This window comes from Cervus elaphus, chromosome 25 (genome assembly GCF_910594005.1).
Source record: "Cervus elaphus chromosome 25, mCerEla1.1, whole genome shotgun sequence".
Taxonomy (NCBI): domain Eukaryota; kingdom Metazoa; phylum Chordata; class Mammalia; order Artiodactyla; family Cervidae; genus Cervus; species Cervus elaphus.
In genome coordinates this window covers 43,601,302-43,616,419 of record NC_057839.1, presented here as the reverse complement: position 1 = coordinate 43,616,419, position 15,118 = coordinate 43,601,302, and the positions used below count along the sequence as shown (strand labels likewise).

The 15,118-nt window shown below is 43.7% G+C and overlaps 1 protein-coding gene across 5 annotated transcripts in view; it reads left to right on the top strand.

Moving 5' to 3' along the window:
• Positions 1-15,118, top strand: part of PDZD2 (PDZ domain containing 2) — a 255,476-nt gene that overhangs the window by 30,323 nt on the left and 210,035 nt on the right. The window contains exon 1 of one of the 5 annotated variants that reach the window (XM_043887463.1): positions 12,229-15,000. The exons of the other annotated variants lie outside the window; for them this stretch is intronic. Within the exon in view, the coding sequence (XP_043743398.1) occupies positions 14,906-15,000 (95 nt within the window). The 5' untranslated portion in view covers positions 12,229-14,905. Of the gene's footprint in view, positions 1-12,228; positions 15,001-15,118 lie in introns of those variants that run through there. 5 annotated transcript variants of the gene reach the window in all.

Here is a 15,118-nt window from a genome sequence, read left to right as displayed (position 1 = left end):
AACACAACTGAGTGAATGAGCACACACATAGAGGGTCTGAAGAAGCCCTTCTGGGTAACACGGTGCTCACTGCTGGGAAGCCAGTGGGCCAGGGTGAGGTATGGTCCAGGCCTGGAGATGGGCAGTGGCTACAGTGGGTTTTCTGCTTCTGAGTTTGTCCTGGTCAAGCCCGAGTTCTTGCAAACAGGTCAAAATAGAAGACCCCTGTGGCCTGGAATAAGTCCAGGTAACTTTGGCTGGTCCAGGGATCAGGGCAAGGGGAACATGGAGTAGGAGCTTGACGGTACAGGCAAGGCAGGTAGACACAAGGACTTGCTATTAAGTCCTTGAAAGGAAAACATCAAATCATATGCAGTTGACAGGAATACACATTAATGGGATTAAGGCTGGGTGGAATTCTCTACCAGGTTAGCCTGGTAGAGTTCATGAATGCTTCTTGCAGAGGGTGGGACTATTTTATTTTTATACTTAAACAATGAGATGAATTTAGGAAATCATATGGAAGGGAGTAGCTGCTCCACATAAGTGAGCTTACCCCTGGGAAACTTTCAAGATGGTAGGGGAGGGGCACTTTAAGCCCAACTTGTGTGAAGTCCTGACTGGATGGAGTGGCGGGATGAGCTAGGCTGTAGTGAGAGAAGAGGGCAGCGTAAGATGTTCTGAAGGCTGTGAGGACTGAAAAATCAAAGTCTATGCTTCAAGAAGTAAAGTGAGAGTCAGCCTACGCCTTGGAGTGACCAAATGTAAAAGAAGTACAGTAGTTGCTGAGGAGATTTGTGCAGGCAGTCATGGTAGAGACAGCGGGCGTGGTAGGGGTCTGGTGATGAGGAATCCAGGGAAATCATTTTTTTAATTAAGGAATTCTGTCCTTCAACAAGCGCCACCAACCCTTTATTGAGAGCTTTATCACCTGGGAGCACTAAGGCTCCAGAGATGAGTAAATTCCAGTTTCTGCACTCAAGGGACTGACAAGTCTAGCAGCGGCAAAGAGCTGTAAACAGAGCCACGCTGGAGTTTTATCTGAGATACAGGGGAAGTGTGGGCCTACAGAGACTCCAGAGGCCAGGCGCCATCTTGTCTTGCCTGGATTCCTCACCCATCTCCATGCCTCCATTCCGCTGGCCTCCCTGGAGCCAGTGTGATCATTCTGACATGGAAATCTGTTCATGAATTCCTCCGCTAAAAGCCTTTTAAGAATGAAGCCCAAGCTACCGACTGCCTCACGAAGTCCAGCTTCTCCAGCCCCGTCTGGTTTTCCACTCTCCTCCCTCTGCCTACCCTGGACTTCTCTAGTGGCTCAGTGGTAAACAATCTGCCTGCAGATGCAGGAGACCCAGGTTCAATCCCTGGGTTAGGAAGATCCCTTGGTGAAGGGAATGGCTACCCACTCCAGTATTCTTGCCTGGAAAATTCCTTGGGCAGAGGAGCCTGATGGGCTACAGTCCAAGGGGTTGCAAAGGGTCCCACACGACTGAGCTACTAACACTTTCACTTTCACTCTGCGTCCAGCCAACGGTACTTGCAGCCATGTTGAACTTTTGTGTCCTCAGAGCACAGAGCCCCTGTCTGCACTCTGGACTTTTGCACTTGGCACCTCCTCTTCCTGGAGTCTTTTCTTCATTGTGCTAATGCCTGCTCATCCTCAGGGCTCAGCTTCCAGTCACGTCTTCTGGAAGCCTTCCCTGACCTTCCAGGTCTAATTAGGTGTCCCTGATGGACTTCACTGTAACTAACGCCTGTTCAGTTCAGTTCAGTCGCTCAGTTGTGTCCAACTCTTTGTGACCCCATGAATTGCAGCACACCAGGCCTCCCTGTCCATCACAAACTCCCAGAGTTTACTCAAACCCATGTCCATCGAGTCGGTGATGCCATCCAGCCATCTCATCCTCTGTCATCCCCTTCTCCTCCTGCCCTCAATCCCTCCCAGCATCAGGGTCTTTTCCAGTGAGTCAACTCTTCACATGAGGTGGCCAAAGTACTGGAGTTTCAGCTTCAGCATCAGTCCTTCCAATGAACACCCAGGACTGATCTCCTTTAGGATGGACTGGTTGGATCTCCTTGCAGTCCAAGGGACTCTCAAGAGTCTTCTCCAACACCATAGTTCAAAAGCATCAATTTTTCGGCGCTCAGCTTTCTTCACAGTCCAACTCTCACATCCATACATGACCACAGGAAAAACCATAGCCTTGACTAGACAGACCTTTGTTGGCAAAGTAATGTCTCTGCTTTTTAATATGCTATCTAGGTTGGTCATAACTTTCCTTCCAAGGAGTAAGCGTCTTTTAATTTCATGGCTGCAATCACCATCTGCAGTGATTTTGGAGCCCAAAAATTAAAGTCTGACACTGTTTTCACTGTCTCCCCATCTATTTCCCAAGAAGTGATGGGACCAGATGCCATGATCTTAGTTTTCTGAATGTTAAGCTTTAAGCCAACTTTTTCACTCTCCTCTTTCACTTTCATCAAGAGGCTTTTTAGTTCACCTTCACTTTCTGCCATAAGGGTGGTGTCATCTGCATATCTGAGATTATTGATATTTCTCCCGGCAATCTTGATTCCAGCTTGTGCTTCTTCCAGCCCAGCGTTTCTCATGATGTACTCTACATATAAGTTAAATAAGCAGGGTGACAATATACAGTCTTGACGTACTCCTTTTCCTATTTGGAACCAGTCTGTTGTTCCATGTCCAGTTTTAACTGTTGCTTCCTGACCTGCATACAGGTTTCTCAAGAGGCAGGTCAGGTGGTCTGGTATTCCCATCTCTTTCAGAATTTTCCACAGTTTACTGTGATCCACACAGTCACTAAAGCAGAAATAGATGTTTTTCTGAAACTCTTGCTTTCTTGATGATCCAGCAGATGTTGGCAATTTGATCTCTGGTTCCTCTGCCTTTTCTAAAACCAGCTTGAACATCTGGAAGTTTACGGTTCATGTATTGCTGAAGCCTGGCTTGAAGAATTCTGAGCATCTAGCGTGTGAGATGAGTGCAATTGTGCAGTAGTTTGAGCATTCTTTAGGATTGCCTTTCTTAGGGATTGGAATGAAAACTGACCTTTTCCAGTCCTGTGGCCATTGCTGAGTTTTCCAAATTTGCTGGCATATTGAGTGCAGCACTTTCACAGCATCATCTTTCAGGATTTTAAATAGCTCAACTGGAATTCCATCACATCCACTAGCTTTGTTTGTAGTGATGCTTCCTAAGGCCCACTTGACTTTACATTCCAGGATGTCTGGCTCTAGGTGAGTGACAACACCATTGTGATTATCTGGGTTGTGAAGATCTTTTTTGTACAGTTCTTCTGTGTGTTCTTGCCACCTCTTCTTAATATCTTGCTACCTCTTCTTAATATCTTCTGCTTTTGTTAGGTCCATACCATTTCTGTCCTTATTTGATCTCATCTTTGCATGAAATATTCCCTTGGCATCTCTAATTTTCTTGAAGAGATCTCTAGTCTTTCCCATTCTGTTGTTTTCCTCTATTTCTTTGTATTGATCGCTGAGGAAGGCTTTCTTATCTCTCCTGGCTCTTCTTTGGAACTCTGCATTCAAATGGGAATATCTTTCTTTTTCTCCTTTGCTTTTCGCTTCTCTTCTTTTCACAGCTATTTGTAAGGCCTTCTCAGACAACCATTTTGCCTTTTTGCATTTCCAGTCATAAGGGATTTGATTTAGGTCATACCTGAATGGTCTAGTGGTTTTCCCTACTTTCTTCAATTTAAGTCTGAATTTGGCAATAAGGAGTTCATGATCTGAGCCACAGTCAGCTCCCGGTCTTGTTTTTGCTGACTATATAGAGCTTCTCCATCTTTGGCTGCAAAGAATATAATCAATCTGATTTCCGTGTTGACCATCTGGTGATGTCTATATGTAGAGTCTTCTCTTGTGTTGTTGGAAGAGGGTGTTTGCTATGACCAGTGCGTTCTCTTGGCAAAACTCTATTAGCCTTTGCCCTGCTTCATTCCATACTCCAAGGCCAAATTTGTCTGTTACTTCAGGTGTTTCTTGACTTCCTACTTTTGCATTCCAGTCCCCTGTCATGAAAAGGACATCTTTTTTGGGTGTTAGTTCTCAAAGGTCTTGTAGGTCTTCATAGCACCATTCAACTTCGGCTTCTTCAGCGTTACTGGTTGGGGCATAGGCTTGGATTACCGTGATATTGAATGGTTTGCCTTGGAATTGAACAGAGATCATTCTGTCATTTTTGAGATTGCATCCAAGTACTGCATTTCGGACTCCCTCGTTGACCATGATGGCTACTCCATTTCTTCTAAGGGATTCCTGCCCGCAGTAGTAGATAAAATGGTCACCTGAGTTAAATTCACCCATTCCAGTCCATTTTAGTTCGCTGATTCCTAGAATGTCGACATTCACTTTTGCCATCTCCTGTTTGACCACTTCCAATTTGCCTTGATTCATGGACCTAACATTCCAGGTTCCTATGCAATATTGCTCTTTATAGCATCGGACCTTGCTTCTATCACCAGTCCCATCCACAACTGGGTATTGTTTTTGCTTTGGCTCCATCCCTTCATTCTTTCTGGAGTTATTTCTCCACTGATCTCCAGTAGTATATTGGGCACCTACAAACCTGGGGAGTTCCTCTTTCAGTATCCTATCATTTTGCCTTTTCATACTGTTCATGGGGTTCTCAAGGCAAGAATACTGAAGTGGTTTGCCATTCCCTTCTCCAGTGGACCACATTCTGTCAGACCTCTCCACCATGACCTGACTGTCTTGGGTGGCCCCACACAGCATGGCTTAGTTTCACTGAGTTAGACAAGGCTGTGATCCTGTGATCAGATTGGCTAGTTTTCTGTGATTATGGTTTTAGTGTGTCTGCCCTCTGATGCCCTCTCGCAACACCTACCATCTTACTTGGGTTTCTCTTACCTTGGACGTGGGGTATCTCTTCACGGCTGCTCCAGCAAAGTGCAGCCGCTGCTCCTTACCTTGGACGAGGTTATCTTCTCACGGCCCCCTCTCCTGACCTTGAACGTGGAGTAGCTCCTCTCGGCCCTCCTCCAGCCGCGCAGCCGCCGCTCCTTGGAGGTGGGGTTGCTCCTCTCGGCCACTTTTCTTTTTTAAAAAATTCTGGCTGTGCTGCATCTTTATTGCAGTGTACAGGCTTAGTTCCTCAACCAGGATTAAACCCACATGCCCTGCATTGGAAGGCAGATTCTTAACCACTGGACCACCAGGAAGTCCCCGCCTGTTGCTTTATTTGTCCTGTGGCCATCTCTTAAGCTCACTGGACCCATGGCCAGTGCTTCTCATGTTTTCTCAGCGCCTAGTGTGGCCCTTTGCTCAATAAGTCATATCCTAAAGTAGTTTGCTAAATTAGACTTTTTCAGGGTTTAGGAAGAGACTTGTCCAGATTATCTTAGGTGATTGGGGGTCTATCAAAAGGATCTCTGCCATGTGCAGGCAACTTGGGGATTCTTCGGCATTCCTAAGGGGAGATGAGTTATCAAGAGAGCCATCGCAGTAGTTCTTTTTGTTTAATGATTTATTTATTGGCCTGACTCGGTCTTTGTTGCTGCACTCAGGCTTTCCCTAGTTGCGGTCAGTGGGGTCTACTCTTCACTGCAGTGCGCAGGCTTCTCATTGCAGTGGCTTCTCTTGATGTGAGCACAGGCCCTAGGGCGCACGGGCTCAGTAGTTGTGCCACATGGGTTTATTGTTCCTTGGCATGTGGGATCTTCCCAGACCAGGGATCAAATCTGTGTCCCCTGCTTTGGAAGGTTAGTGTTGGAAGATGAACTGGTTTTCTCCAAGAGACCAAGGTAGGGAAGTGTGTGTTGCCTGAGGCAATTGGCTGCTGAACACCATCAGATTCTCTTGTTAAACATCAGTAGCCTCTGATGATCAGGAAAGGCTGAGAATGCTAAGGCCTCAGGGCCAGGTAGGTGGTAGGTTACCATGGGAGCAAGTCCTTGCCTCCTGCCACAGGTAGAGCGGGTATTAGCAAGAAAGTGCGGAAGTAGTCCCACTACCTGCTTGTATTAAGTTTGGCAGCATCTCCCCTGCTGTTCTTGTAGGTGCTCCTATGGGCCCCATGTAGCAGGCTCACTCTGAAGGGCCTGCAGTAGTCCTCTGACTTTAGAATCACCTGACTTTATCATCAGACCCAGTGACAGAATCCTCCATTAACTGGGGGGACCCCACACACATGGAGTCTCACCGATGAAGCAGTACCCCCTGCATTCTTCCAGCTCAGCAGGCAAGGACAGAGGTATCTGTCCTTTCTAATGAACCTTTCTAACCAATTTATCTCATTCCACAGATGGAAAATAGTACTTCTAACCTCCATTTCAGTAACTGCAGAACCTTCCGCTGCAAATTTAGGTAGTGATATTTCAGATGTGTGCTGCTGGGTGCACTCTCATAAGTACCCTTCAAACGTCAGCTGATGGCCTCTGGAGTGTAGATTACTATTGTCATCACTTGATAGCCTATATCAAAATATTTTAAAATAAATCTCAGATGATATAAAGAATGGATAGGAATTTTCCAGGCAAGAGACAGACATCAGCAAAACTCCTGAGTGAATTCACAGGTTAGCTCTTCTTAGTTGATGTGAATTAAGCTCATGTAAATAAACCAGGAGGAACTTAAACTTCAAAGATTTTTTTCACATTAAGGTCCATAGGAGTGGCTTGGCATCTTTTTTCCTTTGTACAGTGGGAATAATAATAGTATCTGCCATGTGGGTATGAGGGGGAGGATTAAAAGAGACTACAAAAAAATCTTGGCATGATCCCCGGTACACAGTAAATGCCCAATAAACATTAGCTACAATAGTTTTTACTGTTGTTGTTTTTAGTACTAAGATAGTAATAGTGGTTTTCCCAGAGCCTAAACCAATATCTGATTCATAGTAGGCACTCAATAAGTGATTTTAGGAGTGAATGTTTTATACTCATTCATTCAACAACTATTCATTGGGCACCTGAATGTGCCAGAAACAGTGCTAGGCTCTGGGAATAAAATAGTAAAAAGGCCACAGTCTATAAGGGTTATCAGACAAGTGAATGAGCAGTGGAGATGCTACTGAAGCTGCAAAGATGGCCTCAAGTGTATTCCAGGGGAGGGTCAGGGTGGGAACCCAGCAGGTGACGTCTGGAGAGGTGAATAGGAATTGGTTAAAGGTGAATCCAGAAGGTGGTTAGAGTGCAAAGGACAATCAGTCCCAGCCTAGATATGTTTAGGCGCCCAAGGCAAGAAAGAACCTATCTTGCTCTTATAGTTCCCAGGCAGGTAATTTAGTTCAGGTACTTAAGCTTAAAGATGACTAGAAATTCAAGTTAAGTTTTAGATTGTCTCATATACAGTCACACAAAAAATCATTCATGGATTCTGACTGTAAAAGATGAAGAATTCTTAAATTCTTAAGAACTTAAGGAGTAGGTGTTGCCACTCAGTCTGCAGAATGGGAGACAGAAGAATCTTTTGGATTTCCGGTTTGTGTTAATGTGATTTATGCTGTATCCCAGAAAGTAGGCTTTTATTCTTGAGTTTCCAGTTCTTGCAACCAATCTTACTGAACCTGTTGAAAGTTTCAAGTAATGACCACATGTCCTTTTTGCTTCCACTGTGTTTTTCAATCCATGTTCTGAATGAAAGTTCACTGGATTGAGCTCTAGGTAGTGTGTGATTGTTGCAGGGGTGGGTGATTGACTAGGGTAGAGAGCTGAATAAATTCTCCCATGGTCTTCTGGCTGTTATACTGTATCTTTAGGGTGGAGAATAGAACTAGATGAAAGAGCATTTGCAGACTAATAGCTAAGTCACTTGGGAAGCCACCAGTGAGAAAGAGCTGGACTTTGTCTTAGTTCTCCAGCTCTCCTAGGACCAAATTTAAGATCACTTTCATTGGGCTCAGACCCCAGTATTACATTGAGTCTATTTCAGAATTCCTTTCATTGGGCATGGATATTTGAAGGTTCTGGTTCCAGGTTAATCATGGTGGTTTAGTTGCTAAGTCGTGTCCAATTCTTGTGACCCCATGGGCTATAGCCCACCAGGCTCCTCTGTCCATGGGGATTTTCCAGGCAAGAATACAGGAGTGGGTTGCCATTTCCTTCTCCAACCAGAACCTCTGCCATGAATAGACCATACTCTCAAGTGTTTTCAGTGAAGTATCTTAGAACTCCTATACTCACTTACCCATCAACCCAAAGGTTTATTCAACAAAGATTTACTGAATACCTCCAATAAGCACAGTACTGTGAAAAATAAGGAAAGGGAAGAGAATGGAAACCTTTATTTTTGATACATTTTTAATAGCTTGCTGCAGAGTGTCTCAGCCTTGGCACTCTTGCTACTGATATTTTGGATGGATAATTCTTTATTGTGGGGACCTGCCCCATGCTTTCTAGGATGGTTAGCAGTACTGCTGGTCTCTATCCACTAGATGCCCATAGGGCCCCAACCCACCCCCCTCCCCCACCCCGCGCACACACACACAGTTGTAACTATCAGAAATATCTCCATACATTGCCAAATGTCCCTTGGGGGTCAAAATAGCTGGTGGTTGAAAATCACTATCTTACAACATCAGGCTTCATCCCATATTGTATCCTTCATATACATTGTCTCATTTAATCGCCCCTTTTCAGCAAGCCCTTAAACATTATAGTTTGAATATGAGAATAGGAAGTGTTACATGATTACCTAGAGTCCCATGGGTAATAACTATGAGATTTGGACTTTAGTTCTAGATCTTCCCAATTCTTCTATATCCCCAGACTGCCTTGCAACACACAGTCCTGACTCCAAGAAACTTAAGATCTATTGGATGTGCTTGGGTATTTCCATAAGATGGTATAAATTTGAAATTTGAATGAACTTTTTGGCCAACCCAATAGTTGGAGAGATGTGTTATGAGGCAAGTCACAGTTGTGTTCATTACAGAATAAGTGATATGAGCATGCAGGAGAGAGGTGCCTTAGGGAAGTCAAGGATCGCATCCTGCAGAGATTAGAATGCTCTTTGAATATTTATGGATAAATATTTCAATTTGGATAGTGATTTTTTTTGTTGAGCAGTGACAAGAGTTAAGATTTGGACAGGTAGCATCAGACAGCAATTAAGAGCAGGTGCTGGTTCCAGGTGGAATCTGAGTTCCAGCTCCTCTGCTTACTAGTTGTGTGACCCATGAGCTAATTAGGTAATCTTTTGGTTCAGTTTTGTTTTTGATGGGTTGATAATAATAGTACATATTCTTAAGCCCCTGGGGGGAGGGCATGGCAACCCACTTCAGTATTCTTGCTTGGACAATCCCATGGACAGAAGAACCTGAGGAGCTATATTTCATAGGGTCCCAGAGAGTCTGACACAACTGAAGTGACTTAGCACACATTCTTAAGATTATAATAAGAATTTAACGAGTTAATATGTAAAGGGCTTAGGAACAAGACTCAACATCCAGTAAGTTCTCAACAGATGCTGACTACTTAGTATTTGATTCTGTTGAACTTCAAATAGTTTAGAATCTATATGGTAAATAATGGGAGTTTTGAATCAAGGCCTGCAAAGAGATGTTCCACAGATATTGCAATCCCCCTTCCAGTGTTCATGCAAAATCATAAATTGGTTATCTTTGGGTCAGAAACCAGCGTCTGGCTCTAGAGCTGTTCCTGAAGGATCTGTTCAAATGGCTCAAAATCTTTGTGGGGGCTTTGGGGTTGAAGCATCTAAGACATCTTTCCAACATCTTTCATTCAAAAGGAAAAGAGGCAGCTTGAGCATCTGTTCAGACATTCATTCACTCATCCATCCATTCAGTCATCATTTACTGAGTACCTTTTTTATTCTAGGCATCATGTTTCTATTAACTACATCTGGAATGCCAGTAAGTCACCCCTCTGCCCATGTGTTGGCTGAAAGTTTATTGGATAGAATTGTCACTGTTTAGTTTTAAGACAATTCAAAGCTATTTCTGTGGCTTGTGTTAAAATCCTGAGGTTTCTTCTTGTGCTCCACTTGGTACCACTGCTGGGCTTTTTATTTTACGGAGATCTGATGGCTCTGGATGTGGTTGGGGATCTTCTCCTGGGAATTTCCTCTTCCTTCCCCTCTCCAGCTTTTTATAACTACATAAGGTTTGGATCTGTTCACAAACACTTGGGTAATTATGCCCCTCTGTTTATAAACTCAGGATAAATTGTCCTAATGGGAAAATATCTGTCCTTTGCCGTAATTTGGATCAAGGCTTTTAATTTTTTGTTTGTGTGTGGTTCGTTTGCCTTTCTAAAAATCATTTTGATGTCTGTTTCACTTATGAATCATCTATTGCTGATATACAACAGCACTCAGTAAACCCCACTAAAAATCTATTCTTGATCTAAAAGCATTTGATGCTGGGAAAATGTAACTCACATATGCCTTTCTCATGGATACTGAATTAAAGGAAACAGTTGGATTTTAAGACTCTTAGGGAACATCTGATAAGAGGCCCATAGAAATGACCCACCAGAGCCTTGTTCACCAGTATGCTGGAAAAACACAATTCAGCTCAATTTGCTTTAAAGCATCAAAGTCATGATGCATTTGTATTCGTTCATTTAACAGTCATAAGACACCTACTATAAGCAAAATTAGACTATAGATGAATAGGTGTTTCTTATTAATAAAATATAGATAGATTTTGATTAGATTTTTAGCTTTGTGGGAGACAGCAAAGCATACTTCTGATTAGAAGGCAAAGTCAGCCCTTCCTCTATGCTGGGAAAAAAAACAACTATAATTCCCAGGCTATGTAAATGTGTGGAAGACTTGGTTTTTAATCAGTTTGCACCAACAAGAATAAATGCTTTCTTTTGCAATGTTTCTTCCCTCCCAAGAGCTAAAACTAATCAAGGAGAGGCAGTAGTGTAGTGGTTACGCACACCCTTTTGAGTCAGATTAAATAGGTTTGAATTGGGACTCCAACATTTACCAGCTGTGCTACTTAACCTCATTGTTACTTAACTGTGTTACTTAACTCAGTTTCCTTGTGTTAGAATAAGGCTAATAATTACATCTACTTCACAGGGATACTGAAAAAATTAATGAGATAGGCAACCTACATAAAGTAGCTAGCACAATGCCCAACATAATTGTAGGAAGAGTTTAATTCACAGCTATTATTATCATTGTCATCATCAACTAATATTTGTGTGCTCATTAAACAAAAGGAAATGCTGTCCTGGGGCTTCCCTGGTGACTCAGTGGTAAAGAATGCACCTGTTAATGCAGGAGACTCGGGTTCGATCCTTCTAGTGGGGAAGATCCTCTGGAGAAGGAAATGGCAACCCGCTCCAATATTCTTGCCTGGAGAATCCCATGGACAGAGGAGCCTGGTGGGCTGCAGTCCATGCGGGTTGCAAAGAGTCAGATATGACTTAGCGACTAAACAAAACAACAATGATATCCTATACATAGAAACAATATAGAGGATTGCATCTATAAAATATGCTTACCAGTGTCAGAAGTTGAGCGTATTTTTAGAGATACCCACCCAATAAACCGGAAAGGATAACCTGGGCTCGTCTGGGATTTGAATTCGGGGCCTCTCGCACCCAAAGTGAGAATCATACCCTTAGACCAACAAGCCACCCCTCAACATACAGAAAACTAAGATCATGGCATCTGGTCCCATCACTTCATGGCAAATAGATGGGGAAACAATGGAAACAGTGACAGACTTTTTTTGGGCTTCAAAATCACTGCAGATGGTGACTGCCACCATGAAATTAAAAGACACTTGCTCCTTGGAAGAAAAGTTATGACCTACCTACACAGCATATAAAAAGAAGAGATATTACTCTGCCAACAAAGGTCCATCTAAGTCAAAGCTATGGTTTTTCCAGTAGTCATATATGGATGTGAGAGTTGGACTATAAAGAAAGCTGAGTGCGAAAGAATTGATGCTTTTGAACTGTGGTGTTGGAGAAGACTCTTGAGAGTCCCTTGGACTGCAAGAAGATCCAACCAGTCCATCCTAAAGGAAATCAGTCCTGAATATTCATTGGAAGGACTGATGCTGAAGCTGAAACTCTAATACTTTGGCCACCTGATATGAAGAACTGACTCACTGGAAAATACCCTGATGCTGGGAAAGACTGAAAGCGGGAGGAGAAGGGGATGACAGAGGATGAGATGGTTGGATGGCATCACCGGAGGCTCCGGGAGTTGGTGATGGACAGGGAGGCCTGGCGTGCTGCAGTCCATGGGGTTGCGAAGAGTCGGACATGACTGAGCGACTGAACTGCACTGACCCAATAAACAAAGGTCTGATGACATGTGCGAATATGTTTGAAGAGAGGCTTGTAGTCTCACAGCACCGTTTCTGACCTAGGGAACATGGATCTTAGGACCACTGCCCCCCACATGAATGGGGTGATGAGGACTACTGCAGCCCTAGAAGGAAAGGAAAGGAGTTCTCCAGCCTGGCTTCTGCCTAAACATGGAAGCCTATCTCTAGGATGGAGCCTGAGAGGTGAAGACTGCACAGTGATGTCAATGTCAAGTCAGTTACCATTAGCATCAAGCATGTCCTCTTTGAGTCTGACCCACATTTTAATGTTGCATTTTGAGTCTTACCTCTTCTGTCTTCTGTAGAGATGAACAACAGCTGGTCGGTGTCCTCTTTATAATAACCTTTCAAATGGGAGGGGAAGACTGTTAAGTTTGCCTTTAGTCACTTTTTCACTCTAGACTAAACAACTCCAAATCCTTTAACCTTCCCTCATAGGTTCTATTTTCTCTCTCTTTAATCATTTTGGTTTTCCTCTGGACCCTTTCCAGTGTCTCCACTTTGCCCTTAAAATAAGGGGCCTCAGACTGGATCTACCATCCTATTAAGGGTCTGTCTGCTGCCAAATTCTTTATCATTGGGGAGGGAGACATGGGGATATACTTTCCTTTCATGTCAGACTCCCACCAAGCGAATTCACCCCGCTGTTGTATTGCTTATTTCTTATCAGTACAACACACAGATTCCTTTTAAATAACATGATCTGCTGTGATCCTCACATCTTTGTCAGTTTTTCTCCAATCTAGATATTAAGCCCCTTTTATGCCTGTCATTTGATCATCACCCTCAGGATACTACTTTTGTAATCAGCTGTCACACTGAACTTGAAACTTTATCATGAAACATTTCCTTCATGTGTTGAAGCCAATTTGGATTCTCCTAGCATATCAGTAATTCCCACTGCAATTAATATTATTTGTAGACTCTGGGTGTGCTCAAAGCAATTTTAAGTATTATTTAAACCAGAGCTAGAGTAAAATTGGAGGCAATGTTTTAAGCACCCTTTTGTTTTCTGAGCCATTGATCTCTTTTCCAGTCTGCAGTAAAACCCGGTGAGGAAAAGACAGACCAGATCGTATCTTTCTGGCTTGTTGATGAGAATGTCATATGCATTCAAAAGCTTTCCTGAAATTAAGATATTGTACAGATGTGGTCAAATTTTAATTCTCAGCACATACACACCCTAAACTAAGCTTAGGCACAGAGTTGGTGGGGGAAGAGGGAATATTTATTTGCATTATGCTTAAAATCATGGATTTCCTTTAAACAGCATTGATTTGCACATCATAAATTACATACCAGATGGAAGGAGTAGAGAGAGTTAGAAGAAAACTGGAAGTGGAGAAAGCAATCAGAAGGAAGAAAGGGAGCCCTTCTGAAATTATTATTAGAAGATTATTCAATTTGAACCTAATTCCCATAAAATTTATCAGATATGGAGATGCCACATAAAAGTATGCTAATGAATCCACCAAGAATATCACCTCCTGGCAGAAGAGAGGGAAAAGGGAAGTGGGGAGGAGCTAACATTCACTGGAACCCTTAGAATATATTGCAAGGCAGTCCTTTTCTGTTACTTTTGATACACTTGGCTTTACCTAAAATCATCAGCCTAACTTGCTTTGACCCAGGAATTGCAATATTTTGAGGACTGGCTTGCGAAAGCTTGTTCTTACTGGGCACATGTACTGTTCTCTTAACCTCCATCGTCATTGCTGGCTGCAATGCCCATCCCTCCTTGAGATATACTTTAATCTGGGGTCTTGTTTCCTTCCAGTATTTCCAAAGGAGGCCTGTCTCTGGGTTTGCTGTTGTGCCAACCTGAAGGAAGCAACTGGGACTGGTGATTATGGACTGGTGATTATGATCAGTACTTACCATGTGCTCCGTGGGCTGCTTCCAAGAGTGGGCAGATGTCCAGGAGAGCCTGGACATGGGTTGGCCCCTCCCAGGCTCTCATTACCCTTTTCAGTGGCAATAATGATACTGAGAACTGAAGCTTTCTTTTGCCTGCTCCTTTTTAATTAATTGCTTTGAATTCTACCAGATTTGTCCATTGAAGAACTGTGGGACACCCAGGAAGCGAACCATAGCTCAGAGACACAGGGGTGGGGAGCAGGACTGGGGGCAGGATTCTGGCATGAACCCCATGGGGTGGGGTGGAGTGTGTGTGCCTGTGTGGCTCGCAGCTTCAGGCTGTAGGGAGATTTGTGCCTTTCCACCACAGGAGGTCCCCAGATCTGTCGTTCCCCCTGGGAGCTCCAGCCTGGATCCCTTCCGAAGCCAGGTGAAAACGTGTTTTGAGCAGAAGTTCCTTGATGGTTTGAGGTTTGGCACAGCGATGCTTTTCCTTTTCAACAAGTGTTCCAAGTGGGAAAAAGGAATAGAACACAATTGAAGTTTTGAAAAGCAACCTCTTCATGCAATGAAATGTGGGGCGACCCCACCCCCCTCCGCAGGCCCCCACCCTTGCTCTAAGAAAAGCAAACACTCTTTTCCTGTCTTATTTGTATTCCCATTAATTTAAGACAGGAAGCCCTCAGTGGGTGTGATGTAAACAATTCAGCCTCGTGGGTAGGGCTTCCTCATCAGTTTGCAGCTGGAGAGATGTCTGCGCGGCCCGAGCCCATTCATGCTTCTCCGGGGGATGGCTCGTTGACTGAACCCCGCAGAAGACGGGAGGGGCGCGGGAGCCCGAAAAGGTATAAAGGAAATGCTTCAGGCGTGCAGTCACCGACGATTGTAATTCGGCAGTGGTAAATTTGGTTTCTCCAGCAGAAAGAATCTCACTGCAGCTTTCTGGAAAGTTGCCTGCTAGCT